Below are 21,401 nucleotides of genomic sequence, written 5' to 3'. Positions count from 1 at the left end.
CTAACAATGATTAGAATTGCTTTGTCCATTAGTTGAAAATTCTCATTTATTACTGAAAGATAATAGCTTCTGTTTCCCCTTCATATATGTGGTTTACTTATTCCTAAACAATTGTCTGTACCTTCTAAAGGGGAGAACATTTTTTAAAATTTGAGCAGCTACTTCCATTATGAATTGCAATTTTGTATTTCTGCATGTCAAACAAAATGGAGTCAGTTATATTCCATAAATGGTAACTGAGCCACATGAAGAAAATGATGATTTTTTTCCAATAAATCAAGAAGCTTGTGGGAATGTCAGACTTTTTTCAGTGTTGGCAGTCAGTATGCATAGCCCAGGATATTTTTGTTTCTTTGGAAATAAATGTCATTAATGATCATTTGTCCTTTTTAAGGATTTCCTTCAGTTCATCTTTAAAATAGAAATTTTAGAGTGGATATACTTTACTTTTTCTCCAGGGTGTGCCTGTGGCATTAAGTGGTAGAGACATGATTGGTATTGCCAAAACAGGCAGTGGAAAAACTGCAGCCTTTATCTGGCCCATGTTGATTCATATAATGGACCAGAAGGAATTGGAACCAGGTGATGGACCAATTGCAGTGATTGTGTGTCCTACTAGGGAGCTTTGTCAGCAGGTATGTGCTTTGTATAGAATGCCTCCTTCCCAAAGTAGATTAGCAAAAGACTACCCAGTCAAGTGGATAGAATAACCAGGAAACTTTTTTTTTTTTAAATTATGATAAGTACACACAAAATTAACCATTTTAGGAATATTTTAAGTGTACAATTTGGTGGCATTAAACACGTTCATACTGTTGTGCTACAAGTGGATACACCCTTTTTTACTGTTTTTAGAGGGGAAAAAGATATTACAATATGGGAATTGTCCAAGCTCACAATGTTTTTCTCTAAGTGTATTCATTTTTCTTGATAGAAAGGCAATTACAGAATCAGGAAGAAAAGTTAATTTAAAAAAAGAATAATCAAGGCAAGATTTTAGACAGCTTGATTTTATGAATAAAATTTTAAGCCATGTTTCAAGTTTTCATTTTCTTTATTACATTCTGTGTTTTTCAGAACTCCCTCTTGGGTTGTGATAGAGGTATTTATTAGTGTCACAGTTTGTTAATATGTTATTAACAACTTTGTAGATCCATGCAGAATGTAAGCGGTTTGGGAAAGCATATAATCTTCGATCAGTGGCTGTGTATGGAGGAGGGAGCATGTGGGAGCAAGCCAAGGCCCTTCAGGAAGGGGCAGAGATTGTTGTGTGTACCCCAGTAAGTATATCATGTCTAAATGGCTTCTCGGCCTCTCTTCGTATGGAAAGCATGGTTAGTTTTGAAGGGAATTCTCCCCCAAATTGTGGTAAAGCAGGGTTGAGACTATCCTGATGAATGACAGCCTCTGGTTTTGGTTTAATTTTGATTGGTTGACTAAAACAGCAATCCATTAGGAATATCTGTAACATACAAATTAGCAGCTACAAGTTTCTCTCTATTTCAAATAGTTTTTCTTATGCTCTCCTAGGAAGTGGATCGTAGTAACTAAGATCTTCAAGAATCAGAAAGATACTCAGAATGGTCAGTTACTAAGATCTTCAAGAGTCAGAAAGATACTCAGAACTGCCTAGAGGATTGTGATTTAAACATTAAAACCCATCAATAAGGCTTTAAATCAGATAATTTCCAACTATCTTACAAAAATTGTTCTGGCCACAAAATATAAACTACATTTAGGTAAAGGAAGATTCTAATTGAGTTTTCAAAATGTCTGCCCTCTTGAACTATATAGTACATAAAGTTCCAGGCTGTCAGACTATATTATCTATTATTATTTAAGACTTTGCCAGGCATGCAGTTTTGGAAAGTTCTTGTGTCTGTAATTATATTTATTATTCACTTTGTGCATTTTATAGGGTCGACTGATTGATCATGTGAAGAAGAAAGCTACTAATCTTCAAAGAGTCTCTTACCTTGTATTTGATGAAGCAGATCGAATGTTTGATATGGGATTTGGTATGCCTTGAATACCAGTTTCTTCTCTCTATCTTCATACTAGTTTTTTCCATTTTTCTAGATTTAGCCAATGATTTTCAGCATAAGAGAATCTAAAAATACTCCTTGCTTGGATTAGATTATAGAGTTATAACTAAGAGATAAACTGTTTTTTAGAGTTTTCTCAGGAGAAGTATGTTAGTCTTGATTGGGTGAAGGAAATTTGAAAGCAGCTTTGTATAGGGAGGAATATTTTCCATTATTTTTATTCATGTGCTGTTGATGTGGAAGTCAAGGTCTGTATTCTTGGGTAGGTGAATATCAAGTCCTTTGTTTTCCTATCCTTGATTTTTCTGACAGTGTAAACTTCTAAATAACCATCTTTGCTAATTGATATACCATGTAGCTCAGCTTCATGGAGGGAGAGTTTTTTGGAGTTTCATACTGAATGATATGGCTAAGAGTTTCAGTTTCTTAATTCTTACAACTTCTCATGAGGATTTTACTAAAATGACTTTTTTTGGGCCTCCTGAAATGTATTACAGGGTTGTAATATTAACTTTACTGTTGTTCTTCCAGAGTACCAGGTTCGATCCATAGCAAGTCATGTTCGTCCTGACAGACAGAGTATGTATGAAGCAGCTTTATCATAAATCACATTTATACTTAGAATGAACACCTATTTTTATAGACATAGTTATGGAAACAAAACCAACCATTTGCATACTGATTCAAGTTTTACACAGCAATAATGGCTATTTATCTGAGCTGACAGAACCTTAGCAGTTGTAGGCTATAACTACCCATTTTCTTCGATGATAAAACCAAGATTCAGAAATTGAATGACTTGTCCTAGCTTGCACAGTATTATCAGTGAGTAGAAATTGCATAATATAGATCTGATTTGAAATCAGAAGCCTTTTTCCTCAATCATTTCTTGACTGAAAAATGTAATAAAAAGTAAAATAAAGGAAAATCTTTTTTCTTTATTGAATCAGTTTCTAACTAAAAGTTAAGATGAAAAAACAAAACAAAAAACTGATTCTGGGTTTTTTGGTTTGGTTTGATTTGGATTTGTTTGGTACTGGGGATTGAGTCCAGGGATGGCTTAACCACTGAACAAGTCACTTCCCAGCCTTTTTAAATATTTTATTTAGAGACAGCATCTCACTGAATTGTTTAGGGCCTTGCTAAGTTGATGGGGCTGGCTTTGAACTCACTATCCTCCTGCCTTAGCCTCCCGAGCCACTGAGATTATAGGCATGTGCTGCTTCACCTGGCAAAGCTGAGTAATTCTGAATATTAAGGAAGCTTAGTGGGTATTCAGTAAAATCGTACTGTTTCTTTAACAGAATTTACTTTACTTTTTAGCTCTCTTATTCAGTGCAACTTTTCGGAAAAAGATTGAAAAACTGGCAAGAGATATCCTAATTGACCCTATTCGAGTGGTGCAGGGAGATATTGGAGAGGTAACCTTAAGCAAGGCTGGATGGGACTCCAGGGGGTTATTTCTTATATTATGGAGACATAAAATTGATTCTTCACTATGGAGATTTTGAAAATTAATGCATATTTATAGATGAGGCAACATGTTTTAGATTTGCTTTAAAATACATAGAAGTAGTAGTTGAAATAAGATTGGCAAAATGTTGATAATTGTTGAAGAAGCTCAGTGACAGGTACATGGGAGTTGATTCTGTTCATTTTGCTTTTTTTGAATGTTAAAAAAATTCATAATAAGGGCTGGGGATATAGCTCAGTTGATAGAGTGCTTGCCTCACATGCATAAGGCCCTGGGTTCAATCCCCAGCATCATACAAAAAAAATTCGTAACAAAACTTTTTAGAAAAAGCTTTTAAAGAAACAAAAAGGTCTACCTGAAAGACTATCAGTGAGTTATGATAGAACTGACATTTTAAATGATTATGTGAAGAAGTCTGTATAGGATGTAGTGGGATGTCTTTTAGGGCCTGGTGTAAATAAATTACTGTTTGATTTCTTACCTATACACATGGCCTATGTGAAAAATTTCTCTGGATTGGATTTCATAATTCAGTTAAGCTGCTCAGAGAATTCCTTAAGTTGCTTGTCATGTTTTTGGTTTGTATTAAAAAATTGTGGGTGTGGGTATATCATATGTATATATAATATGGGTTTTTTGTTGTTGTTGTTGTTGTTTTTGTTTTTCTTGGTACTGGGGATTTAACCCATGGGTGCTTTACCACTGAGCTACATCCTCACTCTTTTTATTTTATTTTATTTTGAGACAGGATCTCACTGAGTTGCTGAGGGCCTTGCTAATTAAGTTACCAAGGCTGGCCTTGAACTTATTATAATCCTCCTATCTCCCAAATTTCTGGGATTACAGATGTGTGCCACTTCACCTGGCAATTTAAAATATATTTTGAATAATATTACACAATAATTGTACATATCTATGGGGTACAGCATATTTCAGCATGTATACACACAAACACACGATATATTGAATACAGATCAAGGTAATTGGTATTTCCATTCCCTTGAACATTTTACATTTTACCATTTCTTTTACTTTGGAAGCATTCAAAATTTTCTCCACTAGTTTTTTTGAAATACATTTTTAGTTGTCAACCAATTATTTCTTGCTGTCTTTATTATTCAAGAAATTTTTAGTGTAGTTGATATTTTGACATTGTCCAATTTTCATTTTTGATTGCCTTCTATGTATATGTATGAATGGTGCTAGGAATAGTGAGTGGGAGGGATCCAGAAGAACTCTCTTCGTTAGAAACAATCAAAATAGGTATATGAAAAAGTATTGCCAAGAATTAGGACATACAACCTAGATAGTATGTGTACATAGAGGGAGAGAAGTGTAGGATGATTTATAAAGAGAGGTAACTTTTTTTAAGAGAATTTCTTGATTATTTGATTTTATTTTTTTAAATACACAACAGCAGAATGCATTATAATTCTTATTACACATATAGAGCACAATTTTTCATATCTTTTTATATAATATAAAGTATGTTCACGCCAATTCCATGTCTTTATACATGTACTTTTTTTGCATTACAATTCTTATTATGCATATATACCATAATTTTTCATATCTCTGTTTGTATACAAAGTAGGTTGACACCCAATTCGTGTCTTCATACATGTACTTTGGATAATGATGTCCATCACATTCCATCATCCTTGCTTATCCCCTGCATCCTTCCTTTCCCTCCCACCCCTCTTCCCTATCTAGAATTCATCTATTCCTCCCATGCTCCCCTTCCATATCCCAGTATGAGTCAGCCTCCTTACAGAAAACATTCGGCATTTGTTTTGGGGGGATTGGCTAAGTTCACTTAGCATTATCTTCTGAGAGGTATCTCTTAAGCTGTACTTGATATGCTTAAGGAAGGACCCAGAGAGAACAGGGATCATTCAGGATTCTTCAGATGCAGACAACAATGTCACAATCACCTATTTTATTTCTTCTTCCCAGGCAAATGAAGATGTGACACAGATTGTGGAGATTCTCCATTCTGGGCCTAGTAAATGGAACTGGCTTACCCGGCGTCTGGTGGAATTTACTTCTTCCGGGAGTGTCCTCCTGTTTGTTACTAAAAAAGCTAATGCCGAAGAGCTAGCCAATAACCTTAAGCAGGAGGGTCATAATCTTGGGTTGCTTCATGGGGACATGGATCAGAGTGAAAGAAACAAGGTCATTTCCGACTTTAAGAAAAAGGACATCCCAGTCCTAGTAGCCACAGATGTTGCAGGTAGAGTATAAATTTCAAAGTAACTATAACCCACTTCTTCTGTTGTGAGACCCATATTCATGAGCAGGCTGAAAAACTCCAGTAGCCTGGCTGATTTCACCCCATAGAGCAGCAGTTTAGTACAGTGATAACAACATGGAGTTTGGGATACCACTTTTCCCTTAATGTTTCTCTCAGAACAGAGTATCGCTACAGCTAGAAGACACCTGGGGAAAAAAGGTTGTTCCCTTATTGTGTGTCTAAATATGGTAGGTGTCTTACATTGATTGTTATTAGTTGGGCATACTTCAGTCAAGATCAGAAAAGTAGCCAAGTGCAGAGGTGCACCCCTGTAATCTCAGCTGCTCGGGAGGATATCACAGGAGGATCTCAAATTCAAAGCCAGCCTCAGCAACTTATCAACTCAGCCTAAGCAACTCAATGAGACACTTGTCTCTAAATAAAACATAAAACAGGCTGGGGATGTGGTTCAGTGGTTAATTACCCCCAAGTTCAATATTCAATCCCTAGTACAAAAAAAAAAAAATCAGAAAAGTTTTTGGAGTTTTGGGGGACTGAGGGAAGTGGGGCAGGGGGCAGGGTGTACCAGGGATTGAATCCAAGGGCGTTTAACCACTCAGCAGCCACATTCCCAGCACTTTTTTAAATTTTTGTTTTGAGACAGAGTCTCACTTCTTAGCTTAGAACCTTGTTAAATTGCTGAGACTGGTCTCAAATTTGCAGTCCTACCTCAGCCTCCCAAGCCACAGCAATTACAGGCATGCACCACCACACCCAGCTGGAATGTGATTTTTTATTTTGTTCTGCTGTTTTATTAGCTACCCTAAAAACTGGTATTTTTCTCTCAGGAGAGAAAATGCTCAGCTTTAACACAGATTTGATCCTGGGTACAGTGGCATGTGCCTGTAGTCTCAGCTACTCTGCAGGCAGGAGAATTGTGAGTTTGAGGCCAGTCTAGGCAACATAGTGAGACCCTATCTTCAAGAAACACATTTCATACATGTATGAAGACATGAATTGGTGTAACATACTTTATATTCAAACAGAGATATGAAAAATTGTGCTCTGTATGTGTAATAAGAATTATAATGCTTTCCGCTATCATGTATTTAAAAATAAAACCAATTTAAAAAAAAGAAAGAAACACATTCCATGTCAGTTTGTTTATATAGTTCAGATAAAGGAGAGAGGCTTTGGCAATTTATTGATGGCAAACGATAAGCCATTGCATTAGTGGCCCAGCATCATAGAATCTGTGGGGGTGATATTTGTTCTAGAAGGTAACTTATGTGCCTATATTGCAGCTCACCAGACTCATACACTCTGCCTAAATAAGGGAAATTAGTTAGTTTGATCTTCTGGCTCTAGGTAAAGAATATAAGAATTTGATTGCTTTTTATTCCAGCCCGTGGTCTGGACATTCCTTCAATTAAGACTGTCATTAACTATGATGTGGCACGAGACATTGATACCCATACTCACAGGATTGGCCGCACAGGAAGAGCCGGTGAGAAAGGTGTAGCCTATACCCTGTTGACCCCTAAGGACAGCAATTTTGCTGGTGACCTTGTGCGGAACTTGGAAGGAGCCAATCAGCATGTTTCCAAGGAACTTCTGGACCTGGCAATGCAGGTGAGGGGATAGGCACACTAAAGATTGCCTCAGGTTATACAGCTAAGTTATATTTCAGCAGGCAAGGAAAATAACATGGACAATTGACAAGAAAATGGGTTACAAGGTACAGATTGGAATTATGGGATATTAAAATTCATCTGGTCTATCCACTCATCCTCTCATTTTAACAATGTCTGTGTTGAAAAGCTACTCCTTGCTTTGTGCTGAAATCTGTCCTTGTAATTTCTACCTGTTTACCCCATGGCACGCTTATGAACAGTATCTGCTTTCTTAATGCTGCCTTCACCCCTAAAAAAGGGGGGGCTTCTCTTTTGGAGACCTAAAAATGAGTGGTGTTTTTAAGAAAATAATTGTGTGGTGCTTCTAAAGTGTTCCTTACAAACTGAGATCTCAGACCTTTGACTACATGTTGATTGCCCTCTTCCAGAGATGCCTCAGTCTAAAACCAAGTGAGTCATTCTACCAAATCAAATGAGGCATCTTAATGCAATTCCCAAATTACAGAGCAAATTCTGATATTGGAAACTGTTTTTAAATCTATGTTAGATTCATGGACCAGCCCATAGCTGTGTCAGCCTATAGGTAGTGTACCTGTAGGGTGGCACTACCTGCATTTCTAATCCTAGAATAAAGGATGGAGGAGACGAATAATACTTCCTCCTCATTTCCTTGGTGGAAGAGAGCCAATGCTAAACTAAAAATTTGAACTGGATACATTTTGTCTTTGGCACTTTCTTAACATTTCGTTTTGTACTTCATGTTCTCTCTGTTTAGCACTTTTCCCAGTCCTGGCTACCTCTCAAGTACTTTTCTTTTTTAATAATATATGAATGTCAGATAAAGCTTTAACTTCCCATAGGTGTTTGTATTCTTAAGATAATGTGAATAAATCTAGTGAACAGTTTTTAGGCTGTGGTCAAGTTCATGAAAACTTTTAAGACACTGGGTAAATAAAATTTTCAGTTATGGGGTTTCTAGTCCTTCCTGAGAGTCTGTTCCTAGAGTTTACTCTAATAAGCCAAATGAGCCTGGCATTTTTTTTTTTTTTTTCTCTGAACCAACCAGTTCTTTAAAGTTAAGTGGCCAAAATGGCAACTCTGTCTTTTAAAACTTACCTAATCGCTTCCCTTCCCTCAGAAGGAGGCCTTGATGGAAGGACTAATAAAGGAAGCCTTAGATATAAATGTGCATCTAAACCTCCAACAAATTTGGTGGATTAAACTACTGAAAACATCCAGGTTGTGGGTTCTATGAATAGTTTCTTCCTTGCCATAAATAAATTGGCAAATAGTTCTTACCTCCCCTTAATTTTCCTCTTTGACCTTGTCTTCTTCCTCTGGGCTTTTCTCCCTCTGCTGGCTTAACCTTGAATTGTGTTCAATGCAGAATGCTTGGTTTCGGAAATCCCGCTTCAAAGGAGGAAAAGGCAAAAAGCTGAACATTGGTGGAGGAGGCCTAGGCTATAGGGAGCGACCTGGCCTAGGCTCTGAGAACACGGTGAGTTCAGACTGTGGTAGTGCTCTTAGAGTCAGTCCATGTCTTAAATGATGGTAGGACTTTTCTGATCTACCTAAAAAAGCCCCAGAGTTTGGGGCTGGAGCTGGGCTCAGTGGTAGAGTGCTTGCCTAGCATGTGTGAGGCACTGGTTTCGACTCTCAGCTCTGCATATAAATAAATAAAATAAGGATCCAATGACAACTAAACAATATTTGGGGGGGGGGACCCAGAGTTCAAAATCTTGCCTGGCAGGTAGCATCTATTTAATCTACTGATTGAAGTAAATGCGGTGCTGGCTCATAAAGAAGCATCTATGTGTACTTGGCTGACCAGTTTTGCTCAGGAAATTAGTATAGATTTGTAGTGGTTCTCAGATTATAACCCCTGGACTAGCAGAACATAGACTACTCTCCCACCACAGACTTGGTGACTCAAATTCTTGAGGTGGGGACCACCAGTCTCTCTTTATAAGCCCCCCAACAATGACCTATAGCCTGCTGTTAAAAACATTGCCAGAGAGTCAGTGTATAATCTCTAGCTCTATCTTGTCAGGAATGATCATACACTGTTTGTTGTTTCTCCTCTCTCCACCACCATCCCTCCCAGATAAAGGTCTTGCAGTGTTGCCCAGGCTGGTGTCCAGCTCAAGGGTTCAAGTGTTCATATTGCCTTAACCTCCCAAGTAGCTGAGTCTACAGGCAGGTGCCACTATACCTGGCTTATGCTTTGTTTCATTTTGTTAGAATTTCTGAGACAGGGTCTTGCTAAGTTACCTAGGCTGACCTTGAACTGGTAAGCTCAAGCAGTTCTTCCACCCCAGCCCCTGTAGTGGACAGGACTCTAGATGTGCACCAGTAGACTTGGCTTCTGCTTGATTTATGTCTTGTTGATTCCTAAGCCATGGAAGAAAGTTGCCAGTATACTTCTAGAACATTATAGCTAACTTGGCATCTTTGGTATATAAATACTCTGTTCCCACAGTATAATAATGATATTGCAAATAATAGTGATAGCTAATAGTTACTGAGCCTTTGTGCCAGGGCCATTCCAAGTATTAATCTTCAACCCAGTGTAAAAATACAGATACTAAAACTGAGGTGTCCAAAGTTACACACTGGTAAGTATTGAAGTAGAAATTCAGACTTAATGGTCTTGATTCAGAGCATAAACATTGTACAGTATGCTGTACTGGTGGCTTTTCATCTTTAACATTTATTTTATTTAATTGAATGTTGTGTAAACAATTCATGGTCGGGCTGGGGCTATAGCTCAGTGGTAGAGCATTTGCCTCCAATGCATGAGGCACTGGGTTCAATCCTCAGCACCACATAAAAATTAATAAATAAAACAGATATTGTGTTCATCTATAACTAAAAAAATATATTAAATAAAAATTCATGGTCAATTTTGGGCATAATTAATCTGATGGAATTTTTTTCTTTTTTTTTTTTTTTTTTGGCGGTGCTGGGGATTGAACGCAGGGCCTTGTATATGTGAGGCAAGCACTCTATCAACTGAGCTATATCCCCAGCCCTCTGATGGGCATTTGTAGAAATAGAATTACTGGGTTGAAGGGCACGAATATTTTTAAATGGCTTTCTGTTACTGCATCTTTTCTTACAAAGTGTTAAGTAATTTAAAAAATATCCAGTTCCCATTCCAGTCTGTGGCAGTTGGCTCTTCCACCTATTTTTCCACCTATTTCTCATGGATACATTTATTTTTTAGGACCGAGGAAATAACAACAATGTAATGAGCAATTATGAGGCCTATAAGCCTTCCACAGGAGCCATGGGAGATCGGCTGACAGCAATGAAAGCAGCTTTTCAGGTCTGAAATAAACATTTTGTTAAAATAGCTTTCAGTAGTAACTCGTGAGCAGTGATGAGGGGGCTGGTCTTCCTGAGGGTAGTATATGAGCTGATAAAGTTCATGTACAATAAGGCCTTTTCATTGCTTGGGTTGCACATTAAACTAACAGTACCTTACCTGGGGATCTACATACAGAGCAAAACCCTTTGTGCTGGTCATCTGTATCTGTCCTAGCCAGAGTCTGGGACTATTGTACTACAGCAGTATTTTTTCTACAACCTGTGATGTTACCCACCTCCAAGACTTTCCCAGTCTAGTTCAGAGTAATTGCCATGTTCTTGGCTAAAACCAGTTTGATGCTGTTCATCACTCTACACATTTTTTTCTTCTCTTTAAAATGTAGTCTCACTATGTTGCCCAGACTGGTCTCAAAATTCATGAGATCAAGTGAGCCTCCCTAGTAGCTGGGATCACAGGCATGTGTCACCATGCTCAACTTTCTGATTAACTGGCTGGGCTTTAATTTTAATCTACAGATTAATCTGTACCAGACTGATGGTTCCAGTTTGGGCCCATGATTGTTTTTCTGTTTTTCACTAATAGAGGGATTCAGAAACCCTTGTTTAGGAATCTAGGAATTATTATTCAGATTTGAGAAACAATGATACATAGTGCACATATTGTCACATCAACAAGGTCTATAGCCACATTTTACATAATTAAGTAGAAGCTAAATAATAGCCTTCTATCCGTTCAAATTAGGTTTTGCTGTCAAACTTTCTTTTTTGGTATTGGGGATTGAACCTTGGGGTGCTTTACCAATGAGCTACATCCTCAGTCCTTAAGACAGGGTCTCCCTAAGTTTCTGAAGCTGGACTCAAATTTGCAGTTCTCCTGCCTCAGCTTCCCAAGTAATCAGGATTGTGAGTATGGTGCTAAGGATTAAACAAACCCATGGTGTTGCACATTGCACATTCTAGATCTACTTCCCATCTGCATTCCCAGTGCATTGCTGTGAAACTTTTTCAAAAATGTTTTGTTTTTTGAACTTGTGGTATTTTTGAATTGTAAATAGCAGACTGCAGACCATAAATATATTGAATTACTATACACGGGCTTTATTCTAACCTGTCAGGCAGTAAGTGTTGATACATTGAGGTCCATCTATCCACAAAAATCTGTTTTCCTTTACAGCACAAGATCAAAAGGGCCTGTGCTATGGGGGCCATCAGGATACTAAAGTCATAGAGCTTGGATAGCTAATTTCTGTGTGATTATGACCAAATTTATATGTATACTCATTTCTTGAATTTGTTAACATAACTACTACTGGTGTCTTTCTTTCAGTCACAGTACAAGAGTCACTTTGTTGCAGCCAGTTTAAGTAATCAGAAGGCTGGAAGCTCTGCTGCTGGGGCAAGTGGATGGACTAGTGCAGGGAGCTTGAATTCTGTTCCAACTAATTCAGCACAGCAGGGCCATAATAGTCCTGACAACCCCATCACCAGTGCCGCCACCAAGAGCATCCCAGGCTTTGGCAATACAGGGAACATCACCAGTGCTCCAGTGACCTACCCTTCTGTCGGAGCCCAGGGAGTCAACAACACAGCTTCAGGAAATAACAGCAGAGAAGGACTTGGGGGTGGCAATGGGAAGCGAGAGAGATATACTGAGAATCGGGGTGGTGGCCGCCATAGCCATGGAGAGAGTGGCAATCGGCATGGTGATAGTCCACGGCACGGAGACGGTGGTCGACATGGAGATGGATACCGCTACCCAGAAAGTAGCAGCAGCCGCCATACTGACAGCCATCGGCATGGGGAGAACAGGCATGGAGGAAGTACAGGCCGGCATGGGGAAAGCCGGGGTGCAAATGATGGTCGGAATGGAGAAAGCAGGAAAGAAGGTTGTAATCGTGAAAGCAAGGTGGACAGCAGCAAGATGGACAAGATGGACAGCAAGACAGATAAGACAGCGGATGGTTTTGCTGTCCCTGAGCCACCCAAACGCAAGAAAAGTAGATGGGACAGTTAGAACATATGTGCTATAGCGTGAAATCAGTTGTCTTTAATTTTATTTTTAGAGATTTTTGGTAACTAGGTGTCTCAGGGCTGCATTGGGGCCCAAGGTGTAAGGACCCCTGCCCTTAGTGGAGAGCAGGAGGGCAGAGACATTACACCTTCATCTGAATGATTGTTCAGATGCTTTCTTGGGAAGCTATTTTGGTCCCAGCAAGCAGCAAGAGCTGGGTAGCTTCTGTTGGCTCTGGGTGAGTTTCATGAGGGTAAGTGGAGGGTACTTCCAGAGAAAAGGGCCTTGTAGGGCACAAAACTCACTCTAAGTTTATATTATAAGTAGCTTCTATTTTTTACTAAAATGTCACCTTATAAACATCTATAAATTGAATTTCTTTTTCTTAGCTATGTGGCCAGGCAGTCCCCTTTTTAGGAGTTGGTATCTGCAAACCTAATCCATTGAGCTGTTAGGGATGTTTGGGAAGGAATTTGGTGCTTTCAGACATTCACAGGGAAGGGAGATGCCCAATTCCAAACAAGAGTTGACTCTCAGGTCCCCTAGCGAGGTTTGTATCCAGCCCTGAGACATGTAGGAAGAGGCAGCCTTCCAGACCTAGGCTTTTGAGATTTCCAGAGATACTATGATTGAAAAGAAGTGATTACTCCTGGAAAGGGTTCCAGGAATGCTCCAGGTCTGAAGCGTTGTTTAAAAAAAAAAAAAAAACCAACAGCTTTTGAAGTGTCTTCTTCTATTTCATTGTATTTTTTTTTTAACTTGCCCCAATGGTAGAGATGTCTTTTGCTGAGATGATTGATGATTTTTGTTCTATCTTGTTTATAAAAGGAAAAGAAATATACAAACTTTGAATTTTGTGACTTTGTGAAGGTTTCTTTAAGATGTGCATTCCTCTCTGCTTGCTCTCTAGTAAATGTTTTACTACTGGGACCTATGGATTGTCTGTCATTTCTACTTTAAAATAGTTGGTACCTATTAAATTATGATTTGACATAGTAGATGGTGGGAACACTCAGATGTGGGAATGTATTTATTAAATCTAAGAAAAGGTATCTGTGCTATCATTTTGGTTTTTATTCAGAAGACTCAAGAAGCCCACTTGCCCAAGAATAGGCTATAACAAACATGGCCAATGCTAAAATTCCTTAAGATTTAATGATCTGACTCTTCATTCAGCACCATGCAGGAGTATGGGGTCTGAGGGACCATCCTCCAACCATAATGACATCATCTTGTAGCTCCACCTCCCAGCCTACTCAGTCAACTATGATGTGAGCAGCACCATATCTTCCCTTAGTTTTATAATCTTCCTAGAAGGAGATAGCTCTCACTTCCGCTTCTGTTTTTTCTTCTGGTCCTTACGTTGTTGTGCTCGCTGATCCTTCTTCATCCTGGAGTCCACCACCTTAAAATGACCTCTAACTCCAGCTGGCCGCCTCACCTTGCGGCCCACACCTTTTTTAGCTACAACATAGGTGACTTGGCGTTTCTCCTTGCCAAGCCCAGCCTTCTTGTAGAGACTACAAAGGGGAAAGCAGATGAGTTAGAGGTCTGATTTCTGCTGTTCTTTTACCCTAATGTGCCTCTATGCATATACTCTCCTCAATTACCTTCTTAGCTGTGCCACCTTCTCTCGTTCTGAGATATCCACTGTGTTCACCACAGCTTCTGCCTTCTTCTTGGTTTGCTCCAGCTTCTTCAGCATCTGGGAGGGAGCCTCAGTCAGGTGACCTCTCTTCCCATATTCTGTCCACACCTAACTCCAGGCAGCCCCTACCACTTACCCTCCGTTTCTTTCTAGCCTTGGCCTCAGCCACTTTCTTGATAGGACGTGCATTAATTTCCCGCCAGCGTTTCCGGTAATACTCCACCTCCTTCTTATCGATAGGCAGTTGTCTTATCCGGTGCTGCTTCTCTTCCTGTACAAACCACTCTGGAAGCTCCTCCTCATCTTCATTAAATGTGTACCTACGTGGAACAGACATCAGTCCACCAACCAACCACTCCAGGCTTCTTTAGGAAGAAATCACCCATATAACCAACTACACCTGATGATTTTCTGTCCCCCTTACCGGTTGAAGGAGTTGTCTATAAGGTCTCTCTTGGCCTTTTTGGAAGAGGCAATTACAGCACCTAGAGCAAGGCCTTCAGGATCTAGAATCCGATGTTTCACTAGAGGAAAGGACAAAAGTCAAACCCTGATTCCCAACATAGATTCCCACTGGTCTCATTCCACTCTGTATAAAGCTCTCACCTGGGTCCTCGATAGGCACTACCTCAAACCCGTCGTCATCAGGCTTAGATCTCCGGCTTCGCTTTTTACCATGGGAAGACTCCCAGCTGTGGAAGATGAAAGGATTATATTCTACCCTCTCCTGTGCGTCATCATTGCTTCCTACTTTAAGCCACTTAAAAGAACTGTGCAGGAATTCAGGTTGTGCCCTAGGCCAGTTAAGTCAGAAACACGTATTTTAAAGCTCCCTAAATATAGCCAACGTTATAGGGAATGCCCATACTAGAGAAATGACCCATACTACTGCTTCCTCTTCATCCAGTTTCCCATCAGCTGTACCCACTCACCTCTCTTCATCCTCGCTGCTACTGCTATCACTCTCTGAGCTGCCATCTCTTTCTTCCCCTCCAGGATGAGTGGCACTTTTTGTTCCGGAGGGAGCCTCTATCCTCTTAGGGATCTCATCCTGGCACTGAGGAGACTTCTTCTCAGTCTTTAAACTGGAAGGTGGTGGTGGCTGCTGGTTTCTTTGCTGCTGCCCCTTCCGGCGGCTCTCATATAATAATTGGGCCTGACTGATTTCCAGGGCCTCATCAGCATCATCCTCAATCCCACTGAAGCCATCCTGTGGTACAAGAAATTTTCAACTCCCTTTATCCCTGGGAATTCCAGTGTCCCATCAGCCTTGCTCCCAGCTTCCTCTTACCTTTGAGAACCACAAATTGGCTTGTTCTTCCTGCAGCACTGTCTTTTCCTCCAGTGGTACCAACAGTGGATTTTCTTCTTCCACCTCCTCCTCTTTATCATTATCTACTTGAGTAAACCGCACACTGCAGACCCCAAAAAAAGTTGGGGGACGCTTAGTACCCCCACGTGGACTCTGCCTCAGAAGTTGAGCTAAGGGTGGTGGCACTTCCTTTGGCACGCGCACACACACAAACACCCCTTACCTCTTTTGGTCCTTTAGACCTTGATGTCTACTGACTCCTGCCAACTCCTCTGAATCCAGATCACTGTCCAGAGATGCATCATCATCGTCCTCGGCATCTGACACATAGATGTCATCTCTTGGCAAATCAGCCAGAAATGTGTCTGCAGCACTCATGTCACCTTGTGTTACTTCCTCTAACAACTAAAGAAAAACAGATCAAATATTCAAGGAAACCTACTGTGTTTTCTCATATCCAATATCTTAGTTCATCCTCAGCAACACTAGGAATATAAATACATGATCTTCTTTCACAGACAGGGCAGCTATACCCCTGGAATATGAGTGGCTTGTCTAAAACATCCCACTCAGGTCCAGTCCCACTTACTGGTTTAAAAAAATCACTCTTCCAGAATCCAGTGGCACACAATTCTAGCAACCTGGGTGGCTGAAGCAGGAGGATCACAAGTTCCAGGCTAGTCTGGTCAACTTAGAAAGACCCTAACTCAAAAGGGCTGGGGATATAGCTCTGTGGTAGAGCACCCCTAAGTTAAGTCCCAGTATTGCCAAAAAAAACCCAAGGGGCTGGGGTTGTGGCTCTTCGGTAGAGTGATTGTCTAGCATGTGTGAGGCACTGGGATTGATTCTCAGCACCACACTTAAATAAAGGTCCATCAGCAATAAAATATATATTTTTTTAATTCCTCTCAGAAAGCACCTGAATTACTTGAGAATACATCTATACTTTGATTCCACTGAGAAAAAAAAGCAGCCCAGACAACCTGTCTGTTTCACTTCAAACATCAGAACCTCAATCTTTTGTGTGGTACTGCGATTGAACCTGAGGCACTCAATCACTCGCCTATGTCCCCAGTCCTTTTTAGGGTCTTGTTAAGTTACCCACACTGGCCTGGAACTTGGCAACCCTCCTGCCTCAGCCTCTTAAGTAGCTAGGATTACAGATATGTACCACAACACCAAAATCTATTTTAATCATGGCAAAGAGCTATTATTTCTTCAGTGTTCACCACAACAGGGACTGCACCCAACGATATTTTTAAAAAATTTCTCATAAAAACACTTAACATATTCTACTACTGTTGTACAGATGAGAAAACTGAGGCAGAAAAAAGGTAAATGGGAATGAGCTCAGAGTCACACAGTTCAAGTGGTAGATCTGGATCTGAGACTAAGCCTGTGTCTGCTCTAGGGCCACCAGGCTCTACTGTCTTTCCTAGGCAATAAAGATGGTCTGTATTGTGTCATTCCCACACAAAAGTCACAAAAACTTGTTTGGCTTGTGACAGTTTTTAATAGGAAAAAGCTTGTTCCTCAGTGCATGACCCAACAGCTTAACATGAGGTACTAACTTGGTAACAAGGAACTAAAAAACACTGCTTCCTGCTAAAGGACACCCTGTTTTCACTTGTGCTGGTAACCAGATGCCCTGGCTGCATCTAATATAACCTGAACTTGTGGTCTTAGTATTCTCATTCCCGAATCATAAATCTATAACACACAAATCTTCCTCATTCATCACTGTTTCTTTTTGGCCTTTGTGTTCAGATGGCTCTTATTTTATCTCCGGTCTCCCCACTGCCTGCCAATTCTTTTTACAGATGAAGTCAGCAACCAAAGCTCATGATAATTCAGCACACTTAACCCAATCCTCCCACCTCCAGGTACCCAAACTGACCACTGTTTCCTCAATCTCTACCCTCAACCCCACCTCACCTGGTGACCCCGAATGGTGCGCAGGGAGAACATGCCTGTCTCCCCCTCATCCGCAATGGAAACCCCAGGCAGATCCATCTTCAGTTCTACTCGTTCCCGCTGCTTTCTCTGCTCACGTAGCAACTTCTTTTTCTTCCTGAAGGGATGGGTTGAGGGACTAAACCTGCTGGGCTCTGAAGATTCCCCATCCATGCCTTCCATTCTACTACCTTCAGGCACTGAGGAACTGTGTATTGGATTTCCCCTCACCTCCTTAATTCTGCTACCTCCTGGGCTTTCATCTCCGCCAGGGTTTGGTTTAGTTGCTCCTCTTCTTCCTCCTCCTTGGAAAGCTGCTTTGTGGTTCCACCTGTTGACTCCTCCTCTTCCTCACCTTCCTCCTCCTCTCCTGAGCTGAGACTGACAAAGCAGTCCAAGAAGTTTGGTTATTTTGCCAGAAACTTCCTTCAACACCCAGTTTAGCTATCTCAATTTAGTTCCCACCTCACCTGAGGTCTAGTGCCTTTGCTTGCTCTTTTAGCTTCTTGGCCACATATCGTCGAAGTTTTGTTCTCCAGTTCAGTAGTGACCTGCCCCAGAAATATATTAGCATCTCTTCCTTTGTCCTTGTCCCCTCTTCTATTTTCAGCCCATGGTTTAATTTTTAGGTTTCAGCCACATAAATGCTAAAGCTCAGGTCTCAATCACTAACTTCCAGCACAAGAGTACACTTTTCCCAGAAATCCAATGTCATGGTTTCAAAGAAAAGACCTTTTCTTGTCCTTAGGGCTCCTGGTCCCAATGCCCACTGTACTGCATACCTGAGCTCCTTGCGCCCCAGCACTCTGATGTCCTGACAGCATGCCTGTATGTCTTCAGTGGTGGCTGGATGCTGTGCCAATTCTTCATCATTTATTGAAATCTATTTGGAAAGAAAAGGAGTCAAGGGAGATTTTCAGGTCCTGTGACCAGAGCTCCCTTACATTCCTGGAGTCTGAAAACTCACTTCGCTGGCCTTGGAGAGGAAGTCAACAGGGTTGGCAGCTCGCAAGAAGTCAGTGACTGAAGTGCGGTGATAAAGAGTAAGGTCACCCTCAGCATAGCCTTCAACCTTATGGAGAGACAAATGGGTGAGCAGTCACTTCTGAGCTATCTGAATGACCCAGAGGGGCACAGCCTCCCCAGAGTTCCAGGACCTTTGGCCCCCACCCCAAACATACCTTTGGCTTCTTCTTGGACACCAACTCAGTAACAGTCTTAGCTTGAACTTCAACCTCCTTGAAGGCAAACTTGGGATCGAAGAATTTACTGTCAACCTTGTCAGGAGCCAGAAATCCTAAAATAGTTAAGACATATTTCAAAATGTGGTTTGGAGCTGGGTGTAGTGGTGTACTCCTGTAATCCCAGCGACTCAGAAGGCTGAGGCAGGAGGATAATGAGTTCAAAGCCAGCCTCAGCAAAACTTGGTGGGAACTTAGCAACTCGGAAAGACCCTGACTCTAAATAAGATACAAAACAGAGCTGGGAATGTGGCTCCGTAGTTCAGCGCCCCTAGGTTCAATTCCTGGTACCAAAACAAAACCAAAACAACACAAAATGCGGTTTGGCAGTTAGAAGGCTGGATCAAGATGAAGGAAATAATACTCACCCTGGCAGACTACAAAGATTTCTGCAGATTCATGGCGAGAGGCTTGGGGTTTTGTGGCCTGGACCCGGCGGAACAGCTGCTGGAATATCCACAGCAAGGGCTGATAATCTCGAGAACGAAAAACCTTTGTGATGAAGCAACCACCACGAGCCAAAAAATCACAAGCCAGACGTAGAGCCATCAGTGTCAAGTGGGCTATAGGACAGAGACAGTCAATGAGGACCCATGTGGCCTGCAGGCATACCACCTCCACCTCCACTCTCCTCTCCAAGCCCACACACCCTGCACCTTGTGAGTAAGCATCATGGACCCAGCTGGCCCCAACATTGGGGGCCCCATCATTGAGTACAACATCAACCTTCCAGGTCTTCAGCTCCTTCCTCAGGGCCTACAGAGAAGCAAAGGGATTATGGCATCAGAAACACAGAAAAGGCTAAGAATACATTTCCCAGTTTACTATCTATATCATCCAGTTATTTACTGAGTGGCCTCCATGGCCCAGATCCTGGGCCAGACACTGGGGAATACAACAGGAAACAAAACTTACACATCTCCATCTTTATGAAAATTGAAGTACAATAGTACACTGGAAAGCACTTCACTAAAGTCTCTGCCCTTCCCCCAATTCCAATCACCTTCATCCCTGACTCTTTAAGATTGAGGTGCACACTGGGATTCTCATGGGCCTGTCAGAGATGTCATGCAGACACTTGCTCACAGTACAATAAACAAGAAAAAAAAAAATGCCTTTAGGGTGACTTGAAGGATGTGCATACTTGCATATAAAGGGACAGGGAGAGAGAGATTCCTATTACCTGCCTACATCGTTCTGTAGTGATGTCCTCCTGGAGAGTCACCACATTGGGGAGAGGCTTGATTGGAACCAAGTCCACTCCTGGGAGAAATCAGATCAGAGTACTCTAAAGGGCTGCCTCAAGCAAGTAGTGGTACCTCATACACATCCCCTAAAATACCAGGAGAATCGCCTGTTACTCACCCACAATAAGGCTGGACACAGGCATAAACTTGGCAGCCACCTGAAGCCTATGAAAAAGAACAGAGATTAAAATACCTAGGACTGTTCCTTTCCCTCCCTTAGCAATGAGATTTCTCACTCTCACTGTTAATGGCAATTACCATAGAGTGGACAATCATGTCATATACATTACAATTACAAGCCTTTTCTCCAGTCAAGAAATGACCCTTTCCCTGGCACTTGATTATCCCTCAAGGTTTAGAAGAGACCAATGGCTGGAATGCACAAAAATCTGAAGCTGGAATTATTGCACTGCGGGTCAGGAAAGCTCCGAATCCCGACCTTAACCAATGCAACTCTAAGCCAGTCAGGGCCAGGAAATTGCCTTCGAGAGAATGGTGTTACGCACCAGCCTCCTGGCGCAGCACACAGATCCAACAAGGCTCGAGCTTTCTGCAGGAACTGAAAGCGGCGATTGAGTTGGATCAGCTTGAAAGCAGAGCGGGAACGATAACCTGGGGTTGGTGACAAAACAATAAGGTTCGCATAGCGCTTTTCCAGGACTTCCCCAGATTCATAACCCACCACCCCTTCTGCGGAAAAAGAACCCAATATTCGAAAAGGCAAAACGATGAGGATCAAGATCATTCTCTCGTTCTCTCCAAGTACGTACCCTCACTTACCAGTCTCCTTTGCCAGGTGATAAAACTTGTCCCGCCGACTCTTGCCGACTTTGCTCTTCTTGCCCATAATGAAAAGGATGAATGTCACTCAATCTGGGGAGAAAGCAGGAGTTGGGACGTATCTTTTAAACAAATTCCGCTCCCATTTCCCACCTCTCGCAACAACCACAACCCACCCCAGCTTCCCAAACCTCAACCCAGCGCCGTTCACAGTAGCAGCAGCACATGCAGGCAGCAAGTGAACTTCCGCTTCCGTTTGCGCCCTCTGCGTCTCAGTCGCCAACTCTTTCGCCATCTTGAGTGTGTCCATTAATCTTCAAATTTTGCCCCTAGATGTACGAGTTGAAAGTTGGGACCAGAAGAGCATATTACAACGAATAAATACCTAGTTTCTAAGAAGCAATAACTAGGATCTCCCTTTCATGTACAGTTCCTAACAAATTTCCTGACCTCGACAAACCACCCTTCCCATCAGCTCCCTTTCGCGTCTCCC

General features: G+C 41.3%; 2 protein-coding genes across 7 annotated transcripts in view; one reads left to right on the top strand and one right to left on the bottom strand.

Annotated features, from left to right (window-relative positions):
- Positions 1-13,657, top strand: part of Ddx42 (DEAD-box helicase 42) — a 43,923-nt gene extending 30,266 nt beyond the window's left edge. For all 4 annotated transcript variants that reach the window (XM_046427723.2, XM_046427722.2, XM_046427721.2 and 1 more), the window contains 10 exons: positions 459-635; positions 1,152-1,280; positions 1,919-2,018; positions 2,577-2,624; positions 3,369-3,466; positions 5,476-5,752; positions 7,158-7,384; positions 8,774-8,884; positions 10,613-10,714; positions 12,044-13,657. In XM_046427723.2, the coding sequence (XP_046283679.1) occupies positions 459-635; positions 1,152-1,280; positions 1,919-2,018; positions 2,577-2,624; positions 3,369-3,466; positions 5,476-5,752; positions 7,158-7,384; positions 8,774-8,884; positions 10,613-10,714; positions 12,044-12,730 (1,956 nt within the window). In that variant the 3' untranslated portion in view covers positions 12,731-13,657. The remainder of the gene's footprint in view (positions 1-458; positions 636-1,151; positions 1,281-1,918; positions 2,019-2,576; positions 2,625-3,368; positions 3,467-5,475; positions 5,753-7,157; positions 7,385-8,773; positions 8,885-10,612; positions 10,715-12,043) is intronic.
- Positions 13,658-13,779: 122 nt separating this feature from the next.
- Ftsj3 (FtsJ RNA 2'-O-methyltransferase 3) lies at positions 13,780-21,333 on the bottom strand. Of its 3 annotated transcripts, none has more exons than XM_046427728.2 (21): positions 21,085-21,333; positions 20,909-21,001; positions 20,635-20,740; positions 20,247-20,293; positions 20,065-20,144; positions 19,538-19,637; positions 19,250-19,444; positions 18,822-18,937; positions 18,608-18,712; positions 18,423-18,523; positions 18,111-18,191; positions 17,872-18,021; positions 17,623-17,758; positions 15,911-16,092; positions 15,667-15,790; positions 15,308-15,585; positions 14,982-15,067; positions 14,800-14,899; positions 14,512-14,695; positions 14,338-14,432; positions 13,780-14,247 (listed from the first exon to the last, which is right to left on the bottom strand). In XM_046427728.2, the coding sequence occupies exons 2-21, from the start codon at positions 20,973-20,975 to the stop codon at positions 14,055-14,057; spliced, it is 2,526 nt and encodes an 841-aa protein (XP_046283684.1). In that variant the 5' UTR covers positions 20,976-21,001; positions 21,085-21,333; the 3' UTR covers positions 13,780-14,054. The 3 variants fall into 3 exon arrangements, with proteins under 3 accessions (XP_046283684.1, XP_046283683.1, XP_046283682.1); XM_046427727.2 differs by having other exon boundaries at positions 21,100-21,333; XM_046427726.1 differs by lacking the exon at positions 21,085-21,333 and having other exon boundaries at positions 20,909-21,078.
- Between the last annotated feature and the right edge of the window lie 68 nt (positions 21,334-21,401).

The sequence above is a fragment of the Marmota monax genome, unplaced genomic scaffold (genome assembly GCF_021218885.2).
Source record: "Marmota monax isolate L192 unplaced genomic scaffold, Marmota_monax_Labrador192_F-V1.1 WCK01_AAM20220418_F8-fsc00285, whole genome shotgun sequence".
NCBI lineage: Eukaryota > Metazoa > Chordata > Mammalia > Rodentia > Sciuridae > Marmota > Marmota monax.
Note: the sequence above shows the minus strand (reverse complement) of the source record. Positions and strands in the feature narration are given on the sequence as shown.

Excerpts from the sequence above, each read along its gene's own strand:
- Ftsj3 (XM_046427728.2), bottom strand. The coding sequence starts at position 20,975 with ATGGGCAAGAAGAGCAAAGTCGGCAAGAGTCGGCGGGACAAGTTTTAT. Across the intron at positions 20,145-20,246 it reads TGTGTCCAGCCTTATTGTGG|GAGTGGACTTGGTTCCAATC; the intron begins GTGAGTAACAGG and ends GATTTCTCCCAG. Across the intron at positions 15,068-15,307 it reads AGCAGCGAGGATGAAGAGAG|CTGGGAGTCTTCCCATGGTA; the intron begins GTGAGTGGGTAC and ends CATCTTCCACAG.